This window comes from Halteromyces radiatus (genome assembly GCF_025201355.1).
Source record: "Halteromyces radiatus strain CBS 162.75 chromosome Unknown BX664scaffold_2, whole genome shotgun sequence".
NCBI classification, from domain to species: Eukaryota; Fungi; Mucoromycota; class Mucoromycetes; order Mucorales; family Cunninghamellaceae; genus Halteromyces; species Halteromyces radiatus.
The window spans coordinates 310,765-337,320 of record NW_026251688.1 but is presented as its reverse complement, the minus strand read 5'-3'; the positions used below and the strand labels follow the sequence as shown (position 1 = coordinate 337,320).

General features: G+C 32.9%; 11 protein-coding genes across 11 annotated transcripts; 7 read left to right on the top strand and 4 right to left on the bottom strand.

Annotated features, from left to right (window-relative positions):
• Positions 1-853: 853 nt before the first annotated feature.
• Positions 854-2,203, bottom strand: BX664DRAFT_382745 (uncharacterized protein). Its single transcript, XM_051549080.1, has 3 exons — positions 2,095-2,203; positions 1,806-2,002; positions 854-1,745 (listed from the first exon to the last, which is right to left on the bottom strand). The coding sequence occupies exons 1-3, from the start codon at positions 2,170-2,172 to the stop codon at positions 947-949; spliced, it is 1,074 nt and encodes a 357-aa protein (XP_051402506.1). The 5' UTR covers positions 2,173-2,203; the 3' UTR covers positions 854-946.
• A 182-nt stretch (positions 2,204-2,385) lies between these two features.
• BX664DRAFT_274209 (histone-fold-containing protein) lies at positions 2,386-3,026 on the top strand (the record flags this gene model as incomplete). The annotated part of the gene is made up of 3 exons (XM_051541241.1): positions 2,386-2,537; positions 2,588-2,672; positions 2,755-3,026. Coding segments are annotated over exons 1-3 (501 nt in total), but the record flags the coding sequence as incomplete, so codon positions are not given.
• Positions 3,027-3,335: 309 nt separating this feature from the next.
• On the top strand, positions 3,336-4,878 carry BX664DRAFT_323512 (uncharacterized protein). Its single transcript, XM_051543678.1, has 9 exons — positions 3,336-3,700; positions 3,762-3,807; positions 3,879-3,973; positions 4,034-4,101; positions 4,157-4,297; positions 4,357-4,388; positions 4,454-4,555; positions 4,625-4,701; positions 4,769-4,878. The coding sequence occupies exons 1-9, from the start codon at positions 3,412-3,414 to the stop codon at positions 4,831-4,833; spliced, it is 915 nt and encodes a 304-aa protein (XP_051402504.1). The 5' UTR covers positions 3,336-3,411; the 3' UTR covers positions 4,834-4,878.
• Positions 4,879-6,352: 1,474 nt separating this feature from the next.
• Positions 6,353-7,669, bottom strand: BX664DRAFT_274204 (kinase-like domain-containing protein; the record flags this gene model as incomplete). Its single annotated transcript, XM_051541240.1, has 3 exons — positions 7,062-7,669; positions 6,664-6,981; positions 6,353-6,450 (listed from the first exon to the last, which is right to left on the bottom strand). Coding segments are annotated over exons 1-3 (972 nt in total), but the record flags the coding sequence as incomplete, so codon positions are not given.
• A 492-nt stretch (positions 7,670-8,161) lies between these two features.
• Positions 8,162-11,169, bottom strand: BX664DRAFT_323504 (uncharacterized protein). The gene is made up of 12 exons (XM_051543677.1): positions 11,076-11,169; positions 10,850-10,962; positions 10,664-10,781; positions 10,528-10,602; positions 10,168-10,448; positions 9,968-10,060; positions 9,597-9,846; positions 9,396-9,504; positions 9,264-9,322; positions 9,098-9,163; positions 8,638-8,997; positions 8,162-8,553 (listed from the first exon to the last, which is right to left on the bottom strand). Exons 1-12 carry the CDS (start codon positions 11,116-11,118, stop codon positions 8,276-8,278), a joined length of 1,845 nt encoding a protein of 614 aa, XP_051402502.1. The 5' UTR covers positions 11,119-11,169; the 3' UTR covers positions 8,162-8,275.
• A 125-nt stretch (positions 11,170-11,294) lies between these two features.
• BX664DRAFT_323502 (uncharacterized protein) lies at positions 11,295-13,483 on the top strand. The gene is made up of 5 exons (XM_051543676.1): positions 11,295-11,359; positions 11,422-11,497; positions 11,583-12,783; positions 12,857-13,226; positions 13,283-13,483. Exons 1-5 carry the CDS (start codon positions 11,318-11,320, stop codon positions 13,364-13,366), a joined length of 1,773 nt encoding a protein of 590 aa, XP_051402501.1. The 5' UTR covers positions 11,295-11,317; the 3' UTR covers positions 13,367-13,483.
• Positions 13,484-13,646: 163 nt separating this feature from the next.
• On the top strand, positions 13,647-14,202 carry BX664DRAFT_258562 (uncharacterized protein; the record flags this gene model as incomplete). The annotated part of the gene is made up of 3 exons (XM_051540553.1): positions 13,647-13,857; positions 13,926-13,939; positions 14,050-14,202. The coding sequence occupies 3 exons, from the start codon at positions 13,647-13,649 to the stop codon at positions 14,200-14,202; spliced, it is 378 nt and encodes a 125-aa protein (XP_051402500.1).
• Positions 14,203-14,370: 168 nt separating this feature from the next.
• BX664DRAFT_55580 (uncharacterized protein) lies at positions 14,371-16,280 on the top strand. Its single transcript, XM_051549624.1, has 2 exons — positions 14,371-14,628; positions 14,699-16,280. Exons 1-2 carry the CDS (start codon positions 14,478-14,480, stop codon positions 16,210-16,212), a joined length of 1,665 nt encoding a protein of 554 aa, XP_051402499.1. The 5' UTR covers positions 14,371-14,477; the 3' UTR covers positions 16,213-16,280.
• Positions 16,281-18,209: 1,929 nt separating this feature from the next.
• Positions 18,210-19,090, bottom strand: BX664DRAFT_382739 (uncharacterized protein). The gene is made up of 2 exons (XM_051549079.1): positions 18,517-19,090; positions 18,210-18,469 (listed from the first exon to the last, which is right to left on the bottom strand). Exons 1-2 carry the CDS (start codon positions 18,647-18,649, stop codon positions 18,300-18,302), a joined length of 303 nt encoding a protein of 100 aa, XP_051402498.1. The 5' UTR covers positions 18,650-19,090; the 3' UTR covers positions 18,210-18,299.
• Positions 19,091-21,427: 2,337 nt separating this feature from the next.
• On the top strand, positions 21,428-24,292 carry BX664DRAFT_323494 (adaptin N terminal region-domain-containing protein). The gene is made up of 9 exons (XM_051543675.1): positions 21,428-21,562; positions 21,651-21,749; positions 21,826-21,968; positions 22,042-22,415; positions 22,502-22,716; positions 22,784-22,997; positions 23,048-23,405; positions 23,513-23,820; positions 23,887-24,292. The coding sequence occupies exons 1-9, from the start codon at positions 21,526-21,528 to the stop codon at positions 24,206-24,208; spliced, it is 2,070 nt and encodes a 689-aa protein (XP_051402497.1). The 5' UTR covers positions 21,428-21,525; the 3' UTR covers positions 24,209-24,292.
• A 128-nt stretch (positions 24,293-24,420) lies between these two features.
• Positions 24,421-26,431, top strand: BX664DRAFT_323491 (uncharacterized protein). The gene is made up of 6 exons (XM_051543674.1): positions 24,421-24,806; positions 24,864-25,277; positions 25,344-25,415; positions 25,475-25,929; positions 25,994-26,111; positions 26,168-26,431. Exons 1-6 carry the CDS (start codon positions 24,581-24,583, stop codon positions 26,362-26,364), a joined length of 1,482 nt encoding a protein of 493 aa, XP_051402496.1. The 5' UTR covers positions 24,421-24,580; the 3' UTR covers positions 26,365-26,431.
• The last annotated feature ends 125 nt before the right edge of the window (positions 26,432-26,556 follow it).

The following is a 26,556-nucleotide window of genomic DNA, read 5'->3' as shown; positions in this document are numbered from 1 at the left end:
TGAATTTTTTTTTTATTTATTTTTTTTTTCTTTTAAATTTTTTTTTTTTCTCAACTAGTAAATGGTCTCAAGATCCAATAGTTAGGTAAGGAATAGATTAATTATAATAAAAGAAAAGAAACAAGGATGGCCTTGATGAAAACACTTTTTTGTATCAAACTTTTTTATATACCGGAAAATACCATTTGGGTGTTTGTTGATGTTATAATCTTCTCTCTGAGCCTTGTATCTTTCTTTTACTATTATTCTTTTTTTTTTTTTTTTTTGGAATTTGAAACTAACTATTTATATTTATTATAGATACCAATAAGTCTCTTGGCAAAAGAAGAATATAGTATTATAGTTTATAGTGTATGGAACAAAATAGAAATAAAAAAAAATACAAGCTTATTTATATAAAAATCGTGTCAAAAAAAAAAGGTATTATATTTGGAAGCATAGAACAATGTTGTTTCTTGATTTGTTTTATTTACATGAATGGATGAATGTTCCTTATATGATATATCTACTTTCAACGTTCCTTTACATTGATTTTGTAATAATGTAACTAATTTTATCATTCGATCATTATGAAGATAAAAATTCCAACTCTGATCCATACTACTAGTTCAATATCATGCTTGACCTTTTTTTTTTTTCTTTTTCTATGAGGAATCTTTCTCTTCATTATTATCATTAAATGTAAGCTCATATTATTTACTATATCATTCAATCTTGATGATGAACGATTTTGTTTAAAGTCAAATATCATCATATCAGTCTATTTTAAATAGGATGACATTTTTATTGGTAATAAACTGTTTCCATTCACTCGGCCTGTATTTTTTTTTCCAACATTCACTTTGCATAAAATCAGAATAGCATATAAACATTCTTTATTAAAGATAAACAAACAAATATTACACTATTAATTTAACAACAAATTGATCTAGGGTAATTAATAACACTAAAACATGACAGTATTTCTCCATTCCATCCGGGGAACCTTGCGATAATCACCAACCTTGCCTAAACGCCATAAATACACATCCAAAGCACCTTCAGTCATATGGTGCACCTGGCCCACAGGAGCATCAGAGCGAGATATCTTGACAATTTCTTCACATGCCACGACAGAAGCAGCACGAAGAACATAGGCCTTGTATTCACCCACATCTTTGTGATTGTCCAGTTCTTGTTGCCAAGCTTCAGGGATGTCGATCACTCCAAGATGTATAAGCATGGTAGGAATCACATTGTCGGCAAAGATGGTTAAATCATCAATGTCGTCAAAACCAAAGCGATCAGGGTCTTGATCATGGAAAATCAACCAGAGATGATAGACCAAGATTTGTGCTTTTTTGAAAAGGTACACAGTATCACCTTGAGGAGTCACGGTCCAGTCTTGTAATCCAGGTAAAGCTCGTACCAACTGTTCCACCAATTTCACGGCCGAGGGTTTTTTGTTGTTGTCTGGTTTTGTCACGTCCAAGATGAATGCCGCTAGATCCTTGTAACCATGTTGATCTAAAAATGCACCTGTACTGTTAAGCACATCCACAATACCTTGTGCAAATGGTTTGATAGGTGTTGGTTGTACTGTCGTCATAAATGGCATGTCTTCCTTCACAGGCACTTCCTTTTCAATCGGGATCTGAAAGATGGAGGAGACTTCATGGATGTCAATTGTCTTGAATTTTTCTGTGGTCATGGGTGTGCCACCTACGTGGAATGACATGACGCCAAAACGAATCACATCAAAAGCACTGTAAAGAAAGAAAAGGAGTCAGTAACATTCTTATTATTCTTATTATTATTAAACTTACCCACGCCCAGCCAATTCGTGCAGAGGAACTCGATAACCACTACCAAAGTTTAACAAATCAATGACAGCAATAAAGTTGATTTCTTCAGCAACACTTGAAAATTTTAATGGCATTCGAATAGGAGTATCAATAGCCAGTTCTTCATATTGAGGTTTTTCCAACTTGGTCAAAAAGTTCTTCACACCTTGTTCAGAAATCTATTTAATAATAAATGTAATTAAGTTAGTCACCTTGTGAAAAAAAGAAGTGTTCTTTTTTTTATTTTTTTTTTTATTTTTTTTTATTTTACCTTAACAGGACTGTTTTCAACCAGTTGTTTACAAGTTGTTCGAACAGCTTGGACAAAATCAGACTTAGGAAGAACCATGACGCGTAAAAAGAGTGGAAAGGGAGTTCAAAGAAAGTAAAAAGAGGAAAAAAAAAAAAAAAAAAGAGGATACGATTTTTATATATATAATGCCGCAGTTTTGATTCACCGGAATTTTTGAATTGTGTCCCAAAAAGTCACAATCACTCATTTGGCGTCGCGCTTTTTCAACTTTTTTTCTTTTTTCTTTTTCTTCTATAATATATATATATTCTGAAATCATGGTATCTGAAACAAACGCCAAAACTGAAAGAATACCTGGTCAATGCTTTTTACCGTTAGCACGAGTCAAAAGGATCATCAAAGAAGATCCAGAAGTGACACTTATTAATGGGGAAGCTACTCACTGCGTGGCTGCTGCTACTGTAAGTTTCATTTGTTTAATCTTTGTTTAACTAATCAACATATATTATAGGAACTCTTTATGGAGTATCTTGTCAAGGAAGGATTTTCAAGAGCTCAAAAGAACAAACGAAAAACTATATTCTATAAAGATCTTGGTAAGATCAGAAAAAAAAACCATATCATGATATATGTATTGATCTATCCTATTTATTATCTCCCGTTTTATATATAAATTAGCTACTGCTGTTAGTCAGACAGATCAATTTGAATTCTTAGAAGATGTCATACCACAGACGATGACCTTGGAAGAAGCATACAAACGACGAAAAGTATCTGGGAATACAGAGGATTCAGAAACAACAAAGATGAAACCAGTATCAGATAAGAAACAAAAGGGAATAGAAAAATCTATGGAATCAAAACAACCACAAGAAGAAGACCAAGAAGAAAATGAAGACGAGGAGGACGAAGAGGATGAAGCAGAAGACGAAGAGGAAGAAGAAGAAGAAGACGAACAGGAAATTGAAGAAGAAGATGCGGACGAAGAAGAAGAAGAGGATGAATAGATTATTTGTAGTTTAATAAAAAGTATGATTTGAAAATATGGGCAACAATTGATATTGTCGTAGTTATTGATACGGAGAATGAACGATGTAATGTTATGCGGACAAGATGGGATTGTTGTGCGTGAGAGAAGAGTGTGTGTGTATCCAATACGATTACTTTTTTATTTTTGTACAGGGTTAATACGCATTTAGGATAAATTTTCATGATATCTGATTGGATCAGGTGATGAACCTTATTTGGAGAGGGGGGGGGTATAAAACACGCACGCAGGATTTCATTTTTTATTTTTTCTCATGGTCCCACTTCTTTTCTTTTTTTTTCATTACAATGTTTACTTTTACTAAATTAACACCACGTAGTATAGTTACTCGTCGATTGTTTACTACCACTACAGTCAATGGTATTCAACGATCGTCACCTGGTCTATTCACTCCTAACCATGGTCTTTTACAATCCAACGAACAAGAAGAAAAGAAGAAGCCTGAAGTTACTATTCCTGGAAAAGCAAACGAAATTCTAGAAGCAGTTTTATATGGATCCAAGAAAATCAAAGAAGAAGAAGCTCAAACTCATTCCAAGATGTTGGCAAGAGGCAAATATGTCCATGAACTTTCAAGTATGTTTTATTATTATTGATTACTTTTGATAACCTAACTTTTTTTTTTTTTTTTAAATAGAACATAAGGTTCGACCTGATAAGGTAGATGAATATATTGCTCTCATGTAAGTCAAGGATTAAAGAAAAAAAAAGAAAGGGTAATCTATACTAATAATACACGTTATCAAACGAATAGTACAGAGCATTATCCTCGTATTGCAAATGATCCTTTAAATGATCTTCATCTTTGTGGTAGTTGGGAAATTATAATAGGAGAATTGGATACTTTTGGTAAGTGAAGAAGATATAAAGATAAGTTGAATCCATTCATTTTTTTTTTTCCTTTTGTAGTTCATATTTGGGAATACAAAGGATATCCTGGTCATCAACATACAATGGAAAGATTGAGTCAAGATTCTGTAAGTTTTATCTCAAATCAACATGATACATATACTCAACTTTATTATTGGATAGGCTCATAGTGAATTCTTAAAGAAGTTACGACCCTTATTGATCTCTAGAGAAAACAATATGATGTTAGAATTCTCTTTCTGGAAAACATCTCCTCCTCAAGTCACCAATGGTATTTATGAATTACGCAAGTATAATTTGAAGGTAACACCAAAAAAAAAAAAGGTAAATGTCACTCATCAAATTTGTTCTTTGATATGCAGCCTGGGAACCTATTGGAATGGGAAATGAATTGGTAAAGAAAAAAAAAAAGGATGATGATCGTGATATTTAATCTTTTTTTTTTTTTTTTTTCGTTAGGCGTAAAGGCTTGGAATGTAGACGTCAATTTTGTGAACCAGTTGGAGCTTGGTTTAGTCAACTCAATGATTTAAATACTGTTCATCATATGTGGACTTATCCGTAAGTTGTCAATATGTGAATGAAATCTTATTTTCTTTTGCTAAATTCTTATTATATAAATGACAATAGTGATTTACAAACACGTAAGATTACACGGGAAGAAGCTTGGAGGGTAGATGGTTGGCCTGAAACAGTATATAAAACAGGTAAAATAGAGACTGATGGGTTATAAAAAGGTATTGACTCTTTTTTATTTATTTATTATAATGATAGTACGATTGGTAGATAGCATGCATTCTTTTATTTTGAAACCATTGACTTATAGTCCTTTACGATAGTTTTATCATAGATTATATTCCCCTCTCCTTTTTTTTTTTTTTTGTATCTGTAAAAATAAAAAGATTTTACATTTGTTGACATATCCTTTTTTTCTTCTTTTTCTGATAAAAACATGCTTCCTTTTTTTTTTTTGATCTATGCTTATTTGGAACGTGATATTGATACTTTTAAATGATACTTTTGTAAATAGGAGGAAAGTTGTCAAGGGAACAGGATTATTTATCTATATCAGAAACTATGTTGTACACAGACGTTTCCATTTTTCGCATGAATCCATACTCAATTTATGTATTTCTTAAACATCATTCAATAGAAAAACTTGGTATGCTAGGATGTCCACTTATGAACATTGGACGATTATTCCTATGATGGGTATAAAAGGATTTTTTTTTTTTTTTGGTAATTGAAAGGAGTAAGAAAAAAAAAAAAAAGGAATAGCCCTTGATGGACTTTGACCAAGTTTGCCACTTCTCCTCGTCAATACTCATGTTGCCAATTAGTTTGTATTCTTAATAAGGTGTCCGTTTAGACAAAAGAAAGAAAGAAGAAAAAAAAAAAAAAAGAAAGACAGATGACATATAAAGAAAAGGAAGGGAGACCTTTTTTTTTTTTTTTTTTTTTTTTTTTTTTTTTTTTTGGAGAAATGGGGTCCATAAGGCTATTCATTCTAGTCCTGATAATTACATATAAAAGTCGGCCATATAAAAACTGGAAATACAATGGAGCTTGTTAATCGATTGATTAAAAAAAAAAAAAAGCAGAGAGTTGATTTTGTATTTTATTTTATTTTATTTTTTGAAGAGAAAGTAAGGATGAGAATGGAAAAGGAGATGAAGGTTGACTTATAATAAAGCGAGATTGCTAATTAAGGAAGGGGAGGAGGTATCAAGGGGAAATATATATATAAATATATATATTTTCAATAAAAGAAAAAAAAAGATTGAGGCAAAACAAACAAAAGGAAGAGGTAGGAGTGCGCGTGTTGTATTATAAAAGAAGAAAAAAAGTGATAATAATATCACTTAAAAGATCAAGTACAAGGGGAAAAGAAAGAATAGTGGGAGGAAAGAAGGAGTGAAATTTCCCCCCTCTTTTTTTTTCAAAAATAGAAAACAAACTAAAATAAAATAAATAAATATATGAATACAAAGAAAAAAGAGATAAAAATAATCAGGTATAACAGGTATCAAATTGTAAATCAATAGCGGAATCATGTTGATGTCGAGGATATTTTTGTTGTTGATGATGATGAGGTGGTGGAGCCGAAGATAAGAGAGAATTGGGTGGTTTTGATCCATCAGGTGTAGCCAACATGGAAGAACATTCAGAAGATAATGAGAGAGATGAGGTAGATGATAAGGAATCACAAGGCACCAAAGTATTCTCTGAATGGTTGAGAGATTGTATTAATGAGTTCACACTTTGTTGATCAAGTCGTTGTTTTTGCTGTTTAGGATGCTTTTGTTGTGGCTTCAAGGGGGATGAATAATGTTTTGCATTACTTGGAATAGTAGTGATGATAGGTGAAGGGTGAGAAGGAGTAGTCTGTGGTGTTGATGGTGGAGTTGGCCGTGATTTAGGAGTACCCGTCAAATGAGTGTTTTCATCAGTATAACCTTGAATATAAGCCAACATTGTTTCTGTTGTTGATCCTGACCATTTCAATGCTGTCGATGAAGGTTTAGTCATTTTTTGATGTTGTTGTTCCTGTTGTTGATGTTCCAATTGATGACGATGCTCTTGCTCTTGTTGATGATGATGATGTCGATGTTTTTTATTGCTTGTGTTGATTTTGTTATGAATGATAGATGATGATGATAAGACATGACCTTGTCGAGTGAATGATTGACATTTCAAGATCCGTAAACGAAGTTCAGGTAAAGAGATACGTAAAGCTGGATCCAGACAAAAGATACGACCCAAGATTCTATCCAATTCATCAGAGATATCAGGTAAGATGCGTCGGAAAAAATGTCTTGGTTTTTGAACATATGCGGCAAAGGTAGCATCTTGCATATTAGCTTGTTTCCAAGGGTTCCGACCAGCGGCAAAGTTGATTAAAATGACCCCCAGACTCCAAATATCGTTTTGTTGAGTACTGTAACCCTTGATGCGTTGATTATTACGAATCATCCCACTTTGACATTCTAATAAGGAGAAGAAAAAAAAAAGGATAAGTCTAATTTTATTTCTTTTTTTTTCGATTGACGATTTTTTTTTTTTTTACCTGGAGAGAAATAAAAAGTAGAACCACATCCAAATTCTGCGGAAACTGATTGACAAGTGGCCAAACCAAAATCAGCTAATTTCACCTTCCAATGAGGAAACATAAGAATGTTTTCAGGTTTGAGATCACGATGAGCTACACCTCGTTGATGACAATATTCAACAGCATCCAAGATTTGTAAAAAGATATATCGAATAGCATTATTATTACCAACCAAACCATGAGTAGGATGAGTGATAGAAGCAAATAAATCTCCATCAGGAGCATATTCCAATAAGATAAATGTTAAATCGCGTTCATGAATCACTTTTTCAAACGTCAGAATGTTCGGATGATTCGATAAATGTGAATGAATTGCAATTTCGCCACAACTGACTTTGGTGTTGGTCAATAATTTCACTGCATATTTTCGTTGTGTTCGAATATGTTGTCCAAGATAAACGATACCATAAGCTCCAATGCCAAGGATTGAAACTAATTGTATGGATTGATCATCTATACATTGATTTAATAATGAAGATGGTTCAATAGTCGTAGGTGTAGTTTTTGATGGCATATGATAATAAGTATTGATGAAAAAAAAAGAAAAAAGAAAAAAAAAAAGAAAGAAAATGAAAAAGAAAGAAAGAAAATTGAGATTTCCTTTTTTTAACAATGTGAATTTTATGTTTAAACCCAGTACAGCTTTGTTCTACTCATTACTCCCCCTTGTTGTGGTTACAAAAAAAGAAAATCAGGGGCAGAGGACCAGTAAAGTCTTTTTTTATATGGCTAATAAGATAAAAAAAAAAAAAAGTGAGATAAACTCCCTAATAAACTATTAGTCTTTCATCAATGCTCCCCCCTTCTTTCCACCCCTTGATTTATAGCCTACAAGAAAAAACCTGACATTGCTTTTCTCCTGAACCTTTTATGCCAATACCAAAAAAAAAAGTTTGATTTGAAAGCGGGGTATGATTGAACAAAGAACTTTATAAAAGTAGAACTTGTACTAGTTAATTTGCTGCTAGATCAATCTATTTATGCATACATTGAATGATGAATATGACAAAAAAAAAAAAAAAAAAAAGGAAACCTTCCTAAAATCAGATAAAATCAAATCAACACCAAATACAGAGGTTCATACTTTTTTATTTTGAATAATGTTGATAAACAAGGCAAAATAACTAACTAACTAAATAACTAACTAATAAAATCAAATCAATATAATCATCCTAAGATTTTTGTGGACTATCCGCAATTTCACCATCTTCCAATGTTTCTTCCGCAATAGCAGATGAAGTAGTTGGTGATGATGATGATGATTTTGCTGTTGCTGGCATAGGTGAAATCACTTCCCCTTCTTCTTCACTATCAGTAGCCGATTTGATATTGGATTTCAGTGACGACGGTTCTTGTAAAGATTCTGTGGTTGTTTCAATGGTATTCTTATTATTGTCATTATCGTCATCTTCATTCTTGGGTTCAATCTTGATGTTATTTTCTACCGACACTAATTAAAAAAAATGTATGGTTAATTGATGCAGTTATCTCCTCGTTTATCCCCCCCCCCTCTTTGTTTTGTTCACATCATTACCTTGTTCAGATTCTGCAACTGAGTTGGTATCGACATCCATAAGATCTGCCTTGATGTTTTCTTCGGTTTCTCTTCTATTTTCTTCTTGTAAAGCTTCGGCAATTTGCATTTCTTCATCTTCTGTCACAGAGACTGATTGAGGAATATCTATTGTCATTGGTTCTATATTTTCATCGTTCATAGCTGAAGTTGCTTCTACTGTTGGTGATGATACCGGTGAGATTTTTCGATTGTGGATTTTATCCATTTTGTGATTATGATGATGCCGACTTTTTGCATTGGAAAGAGTGCCCTGTGCTTCACCTTCATCTTCATCGTAAAATTCATTATCCGGTACCACTCGTTTATCCCGTAAGTGTTCTATATGAAGAAAAAAAAAAAACAAAAACAAAACAATCATCAATGATCGACATTATTAATTATAAGCACATACAGTCTTTTTTTTTTAATTGTAACTTACGAGGAGTTCGATCATCAGGGTCTACATCATCTTCATTGTCAGATATTTCATGGTCCCTAGGTACCTCTATAAAAAGATAGAACAATAATAATAATAAAAAAAAAGTTCATTGTTTTTAGACAAACTATTCTTCTTGTTTTGATTTCTTATTATTCTTTTCTATTACCCTGCATTTGTACACTAGGGGCGAATAGTGTTCTTGACAAATTTTCAAATACTTGAGTTCTATAGATAAATGAATTCAAATTAATAACAAGATATTTCCAGATCTAACTTGTGCATAAATAACTATCCGTACTTTATCTTTTCAAGGTAATCAGGAGTGTTCATGTTTTCCATATTACTTGGTCTCACATCTAATTGATGGTCGGGCCCAAAATATTCGTAATAATCATTATATGGCATTTCTAGATAAGTAAAAAAAAAAAAGTAAAAAATTATTTGAGTAAACCATTAATAACAGTCGTCATCCTCTTTTTTTTTTTTTCTTTTGCTTTACCTGGACCAATATCTTCACCCACAACTACACCAGTCTCATAAGCCCATGCACGTGCAACGTTACGCATAGTATAGCCACCGCCACCAAGCACTAAGGTTGGAAGATTGAATTTCTTAACATATCGTACACAGTTTGCATGACCCTTCATAGATAAATTGAAACAGCCCAACTTATCTCCACTAAGAGAATCACCACCACATTGAAGTACAATAGCAGATGGTCGATACCATTCAATCACCTTGTCAATCACCTATTTAATGACAATACATTAATTAGTTACTTTTGTTACCCCCTTTTTTTTCTATCTATCTTTATTTACCACCCATTCCCCCCTTTTTTTTTCTTATCTCTCTCCCTTATGATTTTCTTACGGGTTCAAAAACGGATTTGTAACTTTCATCATCTATACCATCTCGAAGAGGGAAATTGACACTATAGTATTTTCCTTTGCCAACGCCAACATCCTAGAATGATACCCGATTATATGTACATATATATATAAAACAATCAGGATCAGTAACTTGTTTTTTTTTCCTTTTTTTTTTTTGTTTATTTATTGTTCTATTATTACCTTCAATTCACCTGTACCTGGAAAGAATTCACCATATTTATGGAAACTGACAGTCATGACTCGATCCGTTGTATAAAAAGCTTCTTCAACACCATCACCATGATGAACATCAATATCAATGTATAACACACGAGGATAATATCGTAATAATTCCAAAATCCCTAAAACAATATCGTTGACATAACAAAATCCAGATGCTTCTGATTTCTTTGCATGATGTAATCCACCAGCCCAATTGATAGCAATATCACAAAGTCCACGATTTAATCGAGCAGCCCCCTCTATTATAAAAAAAAAGAATATTTATCATATTAGTATCTATCTATCTAATATTTGATAAATCAATTCTCTTATTATTACCCATAGATCCACCAGCACTAAGTCCACAATACTCGAATAATCCTTCAAATACAGGTGAATCGTCTCCTACATTAACTATTGTAATAATAAAAGATTATTTCAATTTGATTTCTATTTATATCATTTTCCTACTTGCATTTTGCTTGTTCTTTTTGATATTGATCCATGTTTTCAGGTGTCACTTTTGAAAGAAATTCTATATAGTCATCAGTATGGAATTGAGTCATTTCCCAATTGTTTGCAGGTTTAGCTCGCTATATACATATTTTAAAGGATAATAATCATCAGTCACTCAATCTTTTTTTTATTATAATACACTTACAAATACTTCTAATTTTTTATATAATTTATAATTCATCACAAGTCCATGTGTCATTCGAATCCTATGAGGTCTCATGGGATGTCCTGGTCCATAATGATAATTTCCAACATTGGCTATAAGACAAAAAAAAAAAAAAAAAAAAAAGAAAAAGGTGATTCATTAGCAACATTTTTTTTTTATCATTTAAGAAAAAGAATGTTTTGTAATTATACTTGTTGTTATTTACCATCATAAAAATAACAAACGCGTTTTTTCTGTTCAAGAGACATTAGTGTTTTAAAAGTAAAGAGAATTGATTTAAAAAAAAAGAGAGAGAAAAAGAGGACCAAAGAAGTACTTCTCCAAGACGAGGCCAAAGCGGTGACCGCGAAAAAAATTCCAGCGGGGTACCAAAAGTTCAAGTGCACTTTTTTCTCTTTCTTATTCTTTTTCTCATCGATTTTTTTTTTTTTTACATTGCTTTCTTCAATGGTAGAAACACGAAGTAGGACAAAATCAACTGTTTGTGTTGTAAGTATTATTTTTCTCTTTAAGGAAATTTAATTATTAAACTGATACATTATTCTTCTTAGCACTGTGGAGATAACTTTCATTCTTGGTCTGATTATTCTAAGCATTTACTCTCTGAACATCCTTCCTCATCACAACGTAAGAACTTTTATCATAAATATATCATTCATTAAAACGAACTCCCCCCTTTTTTTGACTAATTATATTTATTAAACTATAATAGCTAAGCAACATACTGTTTCTTATACTCAATTCTACGACAACAACGGCGACGATTACGACGATGACGATGATAATTATTCAGAATGGAGTCCATCGCCTGAACCTGATTTGCCAGAGTACCAACTCAAAGAATTGAATGAATTACATCAGAATATTATGAACGATAACCAATTTGTTCAAGAAACTCAACAGCAATCAGTCAACAACAATATACCTACTAAACGCAAACAAAGACAATCCAATAGAATCCCAATTCCACCAAGATTCGATGATAATACATCACTTTCTACTTCACTAACTGGTTCTAGTCTTGGCCTATTCCGACTGACAGGTGCTCCGATCTCTATACCACCTTCTCAAGATCTACCTGCTATCTCAAACTCATCATCTAGTTTACATCAACGACATACGATTCGCCAGCTATCACCTATCAGCACCAATACTGACTCTACTGATAACGATGTAGCATTTAAACTGACCAATCGATACCAACAGCAAAAACATTACAGATTCAAACATGATGATGATACAGAAAATAGTTTTATCTTTAGTGATGCAGCATTTACGGAACAACCTTTTACATCAGGACGTACAATGCCTTCAGATAGATTCACAACTAGCTCTTACGGATTTAAAATGACAGGTCGACCCATTGTACCTCCAGTACCTACTTTATCTATTGAACATGGAAAACGGCAAGAACAACAACAAGAAGAAGAAATTGAAGAAGAAGAAACAGAGTCTCAATTTGGCAGCCGGTCTATCAATCAACAAAAACGAAACAATGGTACATCTTCATACAGTTACTTTCGCTATCGTATCCCATTAAATCAGAACCATCCATCTTCAGCTACACAACGACCACAGCGACGAAAACGAAGATCAAAAAAGAAGGAAGAACAAGTTCCTTTGGAGACGCAAAGCTCCGATGTAGTCACGTTCAATATTTACACACCAGAAGATATGAAAGTTCAGCAAGATAATGATCATCAAGATCAATCAGCAAATGAAAATGACGAATGGACAGTAGAATCAACCGATCGAAAAACTGTAAAAAGAAGAAAACAGCAGCTTGACGATTACGAGAGAACTACATATTACAGTCCTATACCGAAGAAAAACAACACATCCTTAGCTGTGCAACAAAGGTTATCTCATGACAAGAGAATGGCTCTTCACAAGATGTTTGATAATGTTTGTCTGTAAGTTTAATATTTTATTTATTTCTTTCTTAAGAATGATACTAAATAAACTAATTTCTCAACCTAAACTTAGATCATCTTTATTACCTGATACTTCTCTCGATACCAGCCAACAACGCAATACAGAACAGAATATGGAACTTATTACATTGCAACATGATTGTATAATAGAACTTCGGGAACGCTTTGACTCTTATCTACCAGTATTGGAATCCTCACGATTTATTCAATTTCTTCACCGTGGATGTAAGACATTACCTAAAAGATTCCAAGAATTTAGGACGATTGTATGGCAACTATTAGGTGCTTTGGAAAGACTTGAAGAAATGCAGAACAAAAGGAAAAAATTACAAGATCAACTGAATAGGCAAGACAGAATCCAGCGTTACTATGATTATGTTCCATTGAAAGGACATGATGATTTTATACCACGTGCTAAGAAGGTAAGATAATAATTATTAAAAAGAAAAAAGAAACTAATTTTTATATATATTATTAGGGATCACCAACCGATATTGATCGTTATGTCTTGTGTTTGAAAAACTTTTCTAGTTCGAAAATTAGAAAACATCATTCAAAGTAAAAATAGTTAGTGTAGATAATATTCTTTTATTTGTATATACAATTTATTATTATTCATATTTATCCTATGTTGCATATTATAATGATCTAGTTCCTGAATACATGATTTCCAATTGATTGTGCTTTGTTTTTCTCATCATATGAAGAAATAAAAAAAATGTCTTCGGAGATTCCAATTTAGGGTCTTTTTCTCTTCTCTCTCTCTCTTGTCCCCTTTCTTTTCCTTCCTTTTCTTTTCTTTTCACTTTCTCTATCTTTTTTTTTTTTTTCTTTTATTAACTATGCCAAGGAACAGATATATATGTCGTTGGAAAACCTGTCGACAATTATTTGATAATGTCGAATCTTTATTTGAACATTTATCTGATGACCATGTAGGACGTCGATCTACTAATAATTTATGTTTGACTTGTTACTGGAACGAATGTGGTGCCACTGCTGCTAAACGAGACCATCTTACAAGTCATCTCAAAGTACATCTTCCTTTCAAACGTAAGTTTATATTTGATATTCGTTATATTGGTGATATACTTACTTTTTTTTTCATAATCCTTTTATAGCTCATATCTGTGTGGTAAGTCGATATACTTCCTTTTTAAGACATTCTCCGCCAAGAAACCACTTCTTCCAAGATACTCTTAATGATAACTCATATTATCTTTTTTTTTTTTTTTTTGTTAATAGCAATGTAGAAAACCTTTTAAACGACCTCAAGATCTAAAAAAACATGAAAAAACTCATACTATTGAGCATCAAGGTATCCTCCTATTTTTATTTTATTGGAAATCTCTTGGCACTAAACATTATTTATCCTTATCTAGCTTCGTTGATCAGTAACCAACCTGGATACAAACCTGTTCGACGTCGCCGTATCACAATGAAACAACAAGTTATTCAGAAACAACCTTCGAAGCCCACCTTACAACCGTCTTCCCCTTTAAATATAACAACGACACATGGACCCCAACAAGTTTCTACCAATGACAAAGGTAATAATAATTATATATTAATAAAAATTAGTTGATAAAACATATCTAATTTGTACTCACTTTTATACTTTGTTCTTAGATATCACTGACTTTTCTGACTTACTGTCTGGTAGTAGTCCTAGTATGGGAAGTACTCGAACGGATAGTAGTAGCAACCGTATGGAGTCGGATGAATCAAAATATGGCTATTTTGGAAATAAAATTCAAGATCCTTTGCGTCAGTTGGTACAAGATGTATTGAAAAATAATAATTTATCTCCTGAATATGATATAGGTAAAGACGTATAAAAAAAAAAAATGCACATGATCATTAATCCGTTTTATTATTATTTCTTTCTTTATAGATATGATGCAACGACTCAATTCGATCTCTTATCTTATGTTACAAAAGCAAGATGATTTTGCATTACCAGTAACTGAACCGAATGAAATCAGTGCATTACAGCATTGGCTTGAACAACTCTCAGCAAATATTCAAACTAACAGTTGTATTTACCCTGACGCTACTATTTCACCACCATTTTCACAGGATCAGCAAATCAATTCTCCCATAGATTATTCAAGTTTGGCTACTTTGATGTCTACTACTTCTGAATCTAATTTAAACAATAACAAAAATGACAATCATGATCAACCTTTGTATCCAAGCTACGAACTTTTTAATCCTGCTATCCCATCCTCCATATTGTCGTGGTCTAACCAATGTTTAACACCGTCAATGTCGTCAAAACAACTATATCAAAATTCAGCACTCGATAATACTCAAAGCAGCAATGACCAGTCATTATTTCCGTCTTCCTCCTCTTCTTCGCCCTCTTCCTCATTCTCTGGCGCTTCTCCACCAGTTTATGATGATCAAATGAAATTGAACACCAACAGCATTGTACCTTCGTTTTGGAAACCTGGCGCTACTCCTGTAACCAATCCAGCTGTTCAATTACCATCCATCGACGGCCCAGCACCTTGTGAAGAAATTGACTTTACACTTTGTTATCCACAACTTCCACCACAGCCAAACAACAAGTTCGAAACAAGTAGGACGGATGTAACTCCACTTTCTGTAACACACAACAACGGCACTCATGAAATTAAAAAGGAAATGCTTCATATGATGAATGTATTCAGCTCACCGTATAACGATCACCATCATCAGAAGACGTCATCAGATACTGTGACAGAAGACGAGAACAATCAAGATGACAATAACGATAATGACGATACGCAAGATAGCGAAGCCAAAAACTCACATACGGATAGTGCAGTCAAATCAACAACAACAACAACATCCTTACCATCAAAGGCTAGTGCGACATCTCTCTTATTGTTATCAAGCAGTGAAGAAAACGACAATGAGGATAATCCTGATGATGATGATACTTATTCTTCTCCTTATGCAGACCTGGCAGATCTTTTACAAGACATCTCATTGAAAAACGAAGACGACGAGTCCAAACTACGTGAACGCCATGCTCATCTAGTGGACCTTCTCTGGCGGGCAACCATCCATTCTCGATCATTCGCTCTGGAAAGTGAACAAGTAAGTGATCAAGAAAAAGAAGAATCGAACAAGGAAACCAGCACACAATCAGTACCCTCCTCGCTATCATCATCATCATCATCATCTTCATCATCATCTTCATCATCATCATCATTATCATCATCATCACCGGCATCACCGGCATCACCGTCATTATCACCAGCATCATCGTCACCATCGCCAGTATCATCGTCATCATCACCAACATCGCCATCGCCGCCATCTTCTCCAACATCAACATCATCAAAAATATATCCATCTCCCACTTCAATAGCTCCTTCCTTGGCAGTCAATGGTCGACCATGGTCACTATCCACATAGTTTAGAACGACACAATTATATTACCCAATAAAATCATCCCTTTTTTTGAACAATTGTATCGTAAGTTTATAGTTCACTTAGGATGGTTGGATTATACAATCTTTTCTACAATACCGTATTGTTTGTTTAAAGAATATAAGGCTGAACTAAACTGGAGGTTATTTATAACGATGAAAAAGTAAAGATTGGTGAGCGGATTGTCGAGGCATCCTAACTTTCAATATAATAATGTATTCTTATTTTTTATATTTGATAACATATCACTCAGATAGGAAAAACAATGTAAAATTAATTCTACACATCGAAAATTACTCTAACACGAATGGATGGAACAATATACAATTGAACCTGACCGAACTGTAAATGCAAGTCAATTATGTGCAAGTGCTTTTTGAAGGACGTTTTTTTTTCTATGTCTGGTTTCTTCTATTGTATTGATTCCTTCATCATCTCACTTTCTTCTTGTTTGGACACTATCTATAGTCATGCGAAAAGAATAACTATCATTATCCCTCACCCTTTTTACAGTAGTATAGACAATAATGGGAAAACTAATGTAGTATGCTGTTCGTCTTTTATTTTATTCAATTGATTTTAAACAAAAAAAAAAAGTCTAAATATACTTGTTGATCAACTTTATAAAGATGTATATATGATGATTTTCAAAGATATTGGCGTTGATGATAAATGATTGATTCTTCAGCCTTATAAAAAATAGATAAAATGATGATCCATGTTGCTGTATTCCTATTATGAAGAGAGCGTTCCGAGTGAAGGATACTAGCCCAACACCCTGACAAAAGTAAGCGAGAGAGAACAAAATAAGAAAAAAAGGACAAAGGAAAGGGAAAGAAAAAAAAATCACGCTTACAAAATTGGTAGAGCCAATCATAGCGCGTATTTCCTTATTCACGCTTTCATATGAAAAACAAACTACATTTTTGCCATCCATCCATCTATTACTTTTCCTTCACCATAACATTTATCTTTATCGAGACTATCATTCGTATTACATATATGCATGGTAATGAATAGCTGATTAAACCAAAATAGGCTATTTGTTTAAAAATCCGCATTATACGATAACTTATATTTGTTATATGATGAAAAGAGCCTAATATTCATGATTCATCATATCGAGTTATTATAAGAATACAATCATCACCATCATCATCACCATCATCCATTTACTTTTTTATTGTCCCTGAATTATTTAAAATGTCCCTTGTAGAGCTTGCTTGGATTTCTAAATCAGTCAAACCTATTAAAATGTGTAGATCGATTTAGTGTAGTACATGTCCTACTGCATAAAAAAATATCAACGTTCTTTTCTCATCATGACATTAAGTACCAATGTATTTTTTTTTTCTCTTTTAAAGATATGATATATGTATATCACTATTACTGCTATTATTATAAAAATAAAAAAAAAGGACAGAGAATGACACGTGGAGTTTGAAACGCGTAAAAATCACGGTGTCAAGAGCAAAGAATTTTTACTTCTTTTTTTCTATTTTTTTTTTCCAACTTTTTAAACTAAGTTTACTAAACACATATTACTCTTCCAATTATTTAAGGACTACAATCATGCATGAACGGAAACGAAACACTCTGGTGGAAAGAGAAATGTGCCTACCTGGGACAAACCACAATTTGCGTTTTACCGTCATGGCAAGACTCTACTATATAGTTATGGCTACATTAGTTTTATATTTTTATATTCACTTTTTTTTTTATTACTTTTGAACAAAATAAATCACTGTCAAATGCGCGATTCTTTTTTTTTTTTGGGGGTCATAAATTGGATGATAAGTGATGGAAGATAAGTGATGGATAATATGTGATGGATGATATATGATGCTGGATGCCTAAGTCAGTATCAATTTGTTTTCACAACAATAAATATATGATCTATACTAACACTACCCGTCATCACAAACAACTAGAATCAGATGAGAAACAATAAAAAATGGAAGACGATAATGATATAAATAGAATGATTTTTATTCAAAAAAAAAAAGATAATAGAGACTAAACTAGTGAAATATATATAAACAGTATCATAAAGAGATCTATAGAAAAAACATTCATTCAGATATATGCTCCAAGTCAAAGAAGGTGTCTTGGCCAGCTCCAAAGGTATCAGCTTTACAAAAACCCATTCCATCAAATAAATCATGGAACGCCATTTGCATCTGTACAAGGATGGGAATCATCATGATGAATAAGAAGTGCATCACACACTTTCTTTTTGGCGCTACAATAATAATGTGTTAGTATCATAATCAATATCATATTTTATACTTATAACAACCACCAAATCGTAAGAAGTCGTAGGAAGTCGTAGGAAGTCGTAGGAAGTCGTAGGAAGTCGTAGGAAGTCGTAGTGGGGAGGATGATTGCGGCGGGGAGTAAATGGATAACGAAGGGGATACATAGAAAAAAAAAAAAGGATAGTGGGTTGACAGAGATCACAGGGAGACACTAGTCAGTGCTGTCCAAGTTCCTACTCCACAACATGACTTTAACCTAGGTTTTCTTCAGCAAATCCGTCTAATGAGTTAGCGGGATCTCCTTACTTACGCTATGGAAAAAGTCATTTTTTCAAGTAACATTGTAAATTGTGCTAAGCAATGGTTATTTACAATTACAAGAAAAAAACGAGGGCGATACCTTTATGCCTACATTACATTGTGCTAAGCAATGGTTCTTGTAATGAAGGTGTTAAGAATGAAGGATAATAGTCCAACACTCGAAACAAAGGCAATGAAGATGAGGGGACAAAAGAAAGAAAAAAAAAAGGGGGAAAGACAAAGAAAAAAAGAAAAGGGAAAAAAGCAGAAAAAGATCAAAAAATACCGCGAGTTTAAATAGTTTCAAAAAAAGAAGTCAAGGAGCCAATCATAGCGCGTCTTTTTTTTTACTACTTTCGTGCCAACCAAAGCGTGTTTTCGTGCCAATCAAAGCGTGTTTTCGTGTCAATCATCATCTACCACTTTTTTTTTTTTTTGCCATAACGCCTACGTGCAAGTAAACCGTTGTCATGATCAACAATCCGTAACAGATATGCATTGGATGAATAGGCGATTAAATCAAATAAAAACCGCAAGATGTGAACTTTTTTACTTTTTACGTGATTAGCGTTATCATCATGGAGCCATTACTTTGAATCTTTACGATAGTAAGAGTTAATCATCATCATCATCATCCATCTACTTTTATTGTCCCTGAATATTAAACTAAACTACTATGCAATATTGTCCCTTTTTGGCGGGGCTTGTTTGAATTTCTACTCCTATCAAACCTAGCATATTAGAACGTAGATCGATTTGGTGTAGTACATGTCCTACTGCATGAAAACAGTGGAGCTATCATCATGACAAGTGTATCAATAATAATAATAATAACAAAGAAACGATGAGTATCCATACCATTGATACATCTACCACTCACTACCAAAAAAAAAAAAAAAACGAAGACGATTAGATAGAGCGTGACACGTGGAGTTTGAAACGCGTAAAATTTAAAGTCTTAAGAGCAAAGAATTTTTACTTTTTTTTTCTTTCTTCTTCTTCTCTTTTCTTTCAACCTTTAAACTAAGTTTACTAATACATATTACTCTTTTGATTATTTAGGTCGTTACTTTATTATGTTTTTCCTTTGGGGACCAGCTCATGCACAATCATCTCTTGTTGGAAGGTTTTGTAAGTACTTAAATGAATATACCAAGTCATTGTATACTCACATTTTCTTTTTTTTTTTTTTTTCTTATCTGTTGCTTGGAAGCAACTTCTGTGTGGCCCCCCAACGACAATCTATCACCGGTAAATTTATATTGTATAAATATTAACTGTTCACAACAAGAATGAATAGTTACTAAAATCATTGTGTTTTGTTTATTATATTAGCACCCTGGGTCGACAAGAGACTTTTCCAAAAATGGTGATATGATAGAGGACTTCTTCTTTTGCTGGCAAAATAAGAAACTCTGTGTATGAAGGATGATGGTGATGACGGTGGGTCCAAAGGAAAGGTAGTATTATCAATGAAATTTACCATAAACTACTACCTTTTTTTAATACGTCCATTCTTTCTCTTTTTATAATAGATATGATCGATACCATACGAAGCTCTGATTATAGCACCTCTTTGTCTTGTCAATGTTTTATGGTTGGTTGATGGGGATAAACAAGGCATATACAAGGAACAAGTAAAGGTAAAACAAAAGTAATATGGGTGTGGTAAACTACTTTATGTGCTGCTTTTTTTTTCTCTTTTACTCTTCTTTTGTAGTTGCTGCAAGCAAAGAAAGCAAAGAATTATGTAAGTACTTTATCTCATTTTTATTATCATATTTTATATGAATAATCTATTCATCCTCTCATTTCCATTCTTTTTTATTTTTTCTTTAGTTCTAAATGGTTTAATAGATACTTGAATCTATTTGATATATCTTGCTTGAACTTTACTTTTGAACTGACTTGATCTTGCATCAATTTGATATCTTACGATCTTCTGTTGGAGTTAGGTCTTGATCAAACCTGCTTTCAACTGCAAATCATAAGATATCAAATTGATGCAAGATCAAGTCAGCTCTCAAATGTAAGTCCAATCAAGATATCAAATGGATTCAAGTAGTCTGTGAATTATCTATTCGCGGGGCGAGTGGTGGAAGGTAATATATAAAGAATATTATACAATGAATACAGTATAACATAGTTATTACTAAAAATCATTCTCTTTTTTTTTTTTCTATTCTATAGTAATTCTCTATGCTTGGTGATATCAAGTCGTATGGTTGGCAAGGAATATAAAAGGTGAGTAAACAAAAAAAAAAAATATTGGGAGTCAATGTAGTTCTACCTCCTTGTGGTGGCTCCTGGGTAACGCTAAATGAACTACCATCATCATTTCCTCTTTAGTTTAGAAAATAGTAGAATATAGATACATATAGTGTATTTTATTTTATTCAAATATGACTTTATATTAACTCGAATAAACAATCGCCCAAAATTTTATCTTTATTTTATTATTATTATTATTATTATTATTATTATCGTAACATCAAGTACTTATTACAAAACATGATCATCATCTTAATGCTACAAAAAAAAAAAAAAAAGAATCTAAACAGTGAATCCTTTGTTTTTGGGTCTGATCAAAAAAAAAGATGAATTCCTCTGAGTCTCAAGCTCGACTAAATTATTCTTATGCGCGCCCTTTTTTTTTCTTTGTATCACTTTCCTTCTTTTTTTATTATTCTTCTCTTTTTTTTTTGAATAAACTAATTTCTATCTATCATTGACACACTTTATGTATCGACATCGTTTTTTCACAACCAATAAACGAGGTAGAATATATTATTCATTCTCTATCGCGTAAACAATACTTTTTGTTTTTATTTACCGTATCTTTTCTTTTTTAATTCATTGATTTAGGCGAAAATTATGAATTGAAAGCAGAGTTGAACAGTGATCAACATTACGTCCGGAGTGATGCAGTGAAGAAAGTGATTGCCAACATGACAGTAGGAAAAGGTAAAAACTTATTTTTTTTTTCCAATTTGCAAATTAGACACACCATGAAGAATCTCAACTATTTTATGTGACGTAGATGTTAGTACCTTATTTCCTGATGTACTCAAAAACATGCAAACTGAAAATATCGAACTCAAGAAACTAGTATATTTGTACCTGATGAATTATGCGAAAACACAACCAGAATTGGTGATTTTGGCCGTCAATACATTTGTTAAGGTATAAAATGATAATATGAAAATGGAAGTTGATTCTCACGTATACATTTTTTTTTTTGTTAAATTGGATGTAGGATACAAAAGACCCTAATCCTTTGATTCGAGCTCTATCGATTCGTACCATGGGTTGTATTCGAGTGAATAAAATAATGGATTACTTGATGGAGCCTTTACGTCGTTGTTTACAAGATGAAAGCCCTTATGTTCGGAAAACAGCAGCTTTATGTGTGGCCAAACTCTATGATAGTCAATCTCCTGAATTGACAATGGATTTATTACCGTATTTACGCGATATGATTTCAGATATCAATCCTATGGTGGTAGCCAATGCTATTATTGCATTATTGGATATCAATGACATCAACGATCTAGATGGCAAATCTCCAGTGTTCCAAGTCACTTCTGGTTCTCTCAACAAGTTATTATACGCTTTGAATGAATGTACCGAGTAAAATACTTTTTTTTTCAAAAAAAAAAAAAAAAAAAGAATGGAGGCTACTATGGAACTAATCATTTTTTTTTTATATTGTGTAGATGGGGTCAAGTGGCCATTTTGGCTGCCCTCACAGATTATCATCCAACTTACCCTAAAGAAGCTCAAGGTATTTGTGATCGTATCCTTCCTCGTCTTCAACATGTCAATGGAGCAGTTGTCTTGTCTGCTATCAAGGTGATTTTGGTGTATATGAACTATATGGGTGATCAAGATGTGATTGCTAGTTTTCGTAGGAAAATGACTCCCTCTTTAGGTAAGTAAAATTAATAAACGAATATGACAATTTTAATTACTTAATTTTTTTCTTTTTTTATTGTTAGCGACATTATTGGCCAATCCTCCTGAAGTACAATATATTGCATTACGTAATATTGGACTGATTTTACAAAAACATGGTGATATTTTAGATCGTGAAATGCGAGTATTTTTTTGCAAGTATAATGATCCTCTCTATGTCAAATTGGAAAAACTGGTGATTTTGGTCCAATTGTGTAATGATAGGAATGTGGATCAGTTATTGATAGAATTGAAAGAGTAAGTGTTATTGATTCGAAATAAGTGAACTAATATAATATATTCTTTAGATATGCCAAAGAAGTGGATGTTGATTTTGTGCGGAAATCAATTCAAGCTATTGGCCAATGCGCAATCAAGGTTGAAGAGGCTTCTGAAAGTTGTATAGATATTTTATTAGAACTTATCAACACTGAAGTCAGCTATGTAGTACAAGAGGCGATAGTGGTAATCAAGAACATTTTTCGAAAATACCCCCATCAATACGAAGGTATTCTACCAACACTATGTGAAAATCTCGATACATTGGATGAACCAGAAGCCAAGGCCGCAATGATTTGGATGCTCGGTGAATATGCAGATCGGATTGACAATGTGATAGATTTGATGACCTACTTTTTTGATTTCTTCCATGATGAAAATAGCACGGTAAAAGAGAAAAAAAAAAAAAAAAGAAAAACATCGATTATAGATTGACTTTTTTTTAGGTACAATTACAACTGCTTACTGCGACGATCAAACTTTTTTTGAAAAAGCCTGATGAAACGCAAGTATTTGTACAAAAGGTATTACACGCGTCCACTCAATGTGTCAACAATGCAGATATTCGAGATCGAGGATATATCTATTGGCGACTTTTATCCACTGATCCACAAGCAGCCAAAGTCATTCTCTTATCTGAAAAACCGCCTATTAGTGAAAAAAACCAAGTTGTGTCAGCAGGATTATTGGATGAATTGATTTATCATATTGGTACATTGGCATCAGTATACCACAAACCTCCTGAATCATTTATTTATGGTCGAAAATATAGTGCTGATCATGTGAACAAGATACAAGCGAGGTAAGATCAAAAAAAAAGAAGAAAGTGAGAAGGAACCTTTGCATTTAAATTTAAATTTAATTTTAGATACGAAGAAGAGACTCCACATAACATTCAAGACAAAGATACTATTGGGGATTTATTGGATTTGGATTGGAACGAATCACCAACGCAGGTGAACAATATGGATGATGTACTCAGTATTGATTCAATGGCAATGACATCACCTTCAGGAAATACACAGCAAAAAGGCGGCCTTTTCGATGAATGGTTGAGTTCGAATTCCGGCATCCATGCGATGGGTGGAGAGCAACAACAGCAAATACCTGGTGACTTTTTGGCCAAGGTGGGGTCTTCTTCAGATAAAATAGATCAAGATACCAAAGATCCTTTTTCTGGATTATTATAGTGAATAAAAAGTTGATTAGAATAAAATATTTAATAAAGAAAATAATTCTTTTTTTTTTTTTGATAGTGTTTTTTTTTTTTTTTTTAGTCAAAAGTGTGGTTTCAACTTGGGATGGAAAATATTGGGGTACTTTTTTTTTTTTTTTTTATTTCCCACTAATTTTTTTTTAAATTTTTTTTTTTTTTTTTTTTTTTTGCTTTCTTCCTTTCATAATCATTTTATCATTCTTCTTCTTTTTTTTTTCTTTCTTTCTTTCTTGTCTTCATCACTCTTAATCTATACTTTGATTCCATTACTAAATATCATTTTGTGAACTTATTCGTCCCATAAAGAGTCAGAACTCACCGACATTTGCCATACTTCATTAACAACATGTCAACATCATCGAATGTAACCAAAGACAATGCAACACAACGTTCATCACAACAACATGAAAAGACTATGATAGATGATATTGAAACCATGTTTCAAGTATCCGATGACAAACTTGATATTTTAATTCGAGGGTTTGGAGATGAAATGAAAACTGGACTTTCTCGTCAGAATGAACAACATCATACTTCTAGTGTTTTAAAAATGATTCCTTCTTTTGTGACAGGTAATATATTTTATTGTATTTTCAGATTTTTTATTATTATTTTATTCTTTTTAATAGGTCATCCAAATGGGAATGAAAAGGGAACCTATTTGGCACTTGAAATCAGTGGTGTGGATATTTATGTATGTCAAGTGAAATTGAAAGGAGAAGGTGGCAAGTTGGCTATTAATCAATATCAATATAAAATCCCGGATCATCTGACAGCTGGTGATGACATTGGTATCTTGATCGATTATGTAGCAGATTGTGTGGCCGATTTCCAACGACGCGTCGGATCACCTCAAAGGTCTTATTCTATGGCCATCAGTATTGGTTTTGCAGTACGACAGACAGGTTTGGATCGTGGTACCATCATTGCTCTTGAACATGGTTTTGAATTCCCTAATGCTATTGGTTGTGATATTGTTGATTTGTTTCATCAGAAATTCATTGCAAAAGGTCTAGCTATCAAGATTGTCGCTATTGCCAATGGTAATTTTTTTTTTTTAATACATGGAATGAATCATTTAACTTTTTTTTTTTTTTATTTGAATCTAGATGCTGTATGTACATTATTGGCTCATGCATATCAACATCCATCCACTCGAATTGGTATTGTTCATGCTGCTGGTAAATAAGACAAAAAAAAAAAAAAGAAAGACGTTTACTAATGATGAATATATGGTTAGGAACCAATTGTGCTTATTATGATGTGGTATCTAACATGACTGGTTTATTGGCTCAACATTTACAAGAATTATCTGGAGATACAGAGATGATCATCAACACGGAATGGTGTAATTTTGGTAGCAAACAATACTTGCCAATGACAAGGTTTGATCATCAACTGGATACCGAGTCTAATAATCAAGGGATTCATATCTTTGAAAAAATGACAGCAGGCATGTATTTGGGGGAATTAGTACGACAGATCTTGGTATACCTATTGGATCAAGGAGTGTTGACATTTACAACCGACGATGATGATTGTTTGGTGCGTGTGCCTTACCATTTTGATACAAGCTACATGTATGTGTGTGAAGCCGATGAAGATTTGGATACCCTCGAGGACACGCGGGTCGTGCTGGAGGAAATGTGCAAAGTGGGGCCAACGACTTTAAATGATCGAGAAATTGTTAAAAAAGTAAATATAGATGAAAGAAGGGATGAATGAATACATCTCATCTTTTTTTTTTTTTTTTATATAGGCTTGTGAATGGGTTGGGAATCGTGCGGCCACATTACTTGGTGCCAGTATTGCTAGTGTGGTGAAATATATGTTTGAATATAATGATCATGTTGATCGATCACAAGGTTTTGCTATTTGTAAGTATCATATTTTTATTATTTATTATTTATTTATTTTTATTTTTATTTATTAGCCATTAGTGGTGATATTTATAAGGATTATCCATCCTTCCATCCTCGTGTATGTGAAGCATTGAAGACTTTGATTCCAGATGAAATGGCGGCTAAATTATCAGTGGGTATTGTCAAGCATTCAAGAATCGTAGGTGCTGCTATTGTAGCCATGATGGCAGAAAAAATGGAACAAGAAGATGTAGAAATGACCGGATAGTCTCATTCAATTATGGAATCGTCCTCTTCTTTTTTTTTTTTTTTTTTACCCTTCTGTTGACTTTTACATAATTGAACAAATAAAACATTCATATAATAAAATTTAAACTTCTTTTTCTTTTTTTTTAAAAAGTTGATAGATACAAAAAAAAAAAAAAAAAGATGAGTGTTTTATTTTTGTAAAAAAAAAAAA

Excerpts from the sequence above, each read along its gene's own strand:
- BX664DRAFT_382745 (XM_051549080.1), bottom strand. The coding sequence starts at position 2,172 with ATGGTTCTTCCTAAGTCTGATTTTGTCCAAGCTGTTCGAACAACTTGT. Across the intron at positions 2,003-2,094 it reads TTGAAAACAGTCCTGTTAAG|ATTTCTGAACAAGGTGTGAA; the intron begins GTAAAATAAAAA and ends ATTATTAAATAG. Across the intron at positions 1,746-1,805 it reads CACGAATTGGCTGGGCGTGG|TGCTTTTGATGTGATTCGTT; the intron begins GTAAGTTTAATA and ends CTTTCTTTACAG.
- BX664DRAFT_323512 (XM_051543678.1), top strand. The coding sequence starts at position 3,412 with ATGTTTACTTTTACTAAATTAACACCACGTAGTATAGTTACTCGTCGA. Across the intron at positions 4,298-4,356 it reads TACGCAAGTATAATTTGAAG|CCTGGGAACCTATTGGAATG; the intron begins GTAACACCAAAA and ends TTTGATATGCAG. Across the intron at positions 4,702-4,768 it reads TGAAACAGTATATAAAACAG|TACGATTGGTAGATAGCATG; the intron begins GTAAAATAGAGA and ends TTATAATGATAG.
- BX664DRAFT_323504 (XM_051543677.1), bottom strand. The coding sequence starts at position 11,118 with ATGTCTCTTGAACAGAAAAAACGCGTTTGTTATTTTTATGATG. Across the intron at positions 9,164-9,263 it reads CCCTAGTGTACAAATGCAGG|AGGTACCTAGGGACCATGAA; the intron begins GTAATAGAAAAG and ends ATCTTTTTATAG. Across the intron at positions 8,554-8,637 it reads AGTTGCAGAATCTGAACAAG|TGTCGGTAGAAAATAACATC; the intron begins GTAATGATGTGA and ends TTTTTTAATTAG.
- BX664DRAFT_323502 (XM_051543676.1), top strand. The coding sequence starts at position 11,318 with ATGGTAGAAACACGAAGTAGGACAAAATCAACTGTTTGTGTT. Across the intron at positions 12,784-12,856 it reads ATGTTTGATAATGTTTGTCT|ATCATCTTTATTACCTGATA; the intron begins GTAAGTTTAATA and ends ACCTAAACTTAG. Across the intron at positions 13,227-13,282 it reads TTATACCACGTGCTAAGAAG|GGATCACCAACCGATATTGA; the intron begins GTAAGATAATAA and ends ATATATTATTAG.
- BX664DRAFT_55580 (XM_051549624.1), top strand. The coding sequence starts at position 14,478 with ATGGGAAGTACTCGAACGGATAGTAGTAGCAACCGTATGGAGTCGGAT. Across the intron at positions 14,629-14,698 it reads ATCTCCTGAATATGATATAG|ATATGATGCAACGACTCAAT; the intron begins GTAAAGACGTAT and ends CTTTCTTTATAG.
- BX664DRAFT_382739 (XM_051549079.1), bottom strand. The coding sequence starts at position 18,649 with ATGTATCCCCTTCGTTATCCATTTACTCCCCGCCGCAATCATCCTCCC. Across the intron at positions 18,470-18,516 it reads CGATTTGGTGGTTGTTATAA|CGCCAAAAAGAAAGTGTGTG; the intron begins GTATAAAATATG and ends TTATTATTGTAG.
- BX664DRAFT_323494 (XM_051543675.1), top strand. The coding sequence starts at position 21,526 with ATGTATCGACATCGTTTTTTCACAACCAATAAACGAG. Across the intron at positions 21,750-21,825 it reads CAACATGACAGTAGGAAAAG|ATGTTAGTACCTTATTTCCT; the intron begins GTAAAAACTTAT and ends TATGTGACGTAG. Across the intron at positions 23,406-23,512 it reads TCCATGATGAAAATAGCACG|CCTGATGAAACGCAAGTATT; the intron begins GTAAAAGAGAAA and ends TTTTTGAAAAAG.
- BX664DRAFT_323491 (XM_051543674.1), top strand. The coding sequence starts at position 24,581 with ATGTCAACATCATCGAATGTAACCAAAGACAATGCAACACAACGTTCA. Across the intron at positions 24,807-24,863 it reads GATTCCTTCTTTTGTGACAG|GTCATCCAAATGGGAATGAA; the intron begins GTAATATATTTT and ends TCTTTTTAATAG. Across the intron at positions 25,930-25,993 it reads ATCGAGAAATTGTTAAAAAA|GCTTGTGAATGGGTTGGGAA; the intron begins GTAAATATAGAT and ends TTTTTTATATAG.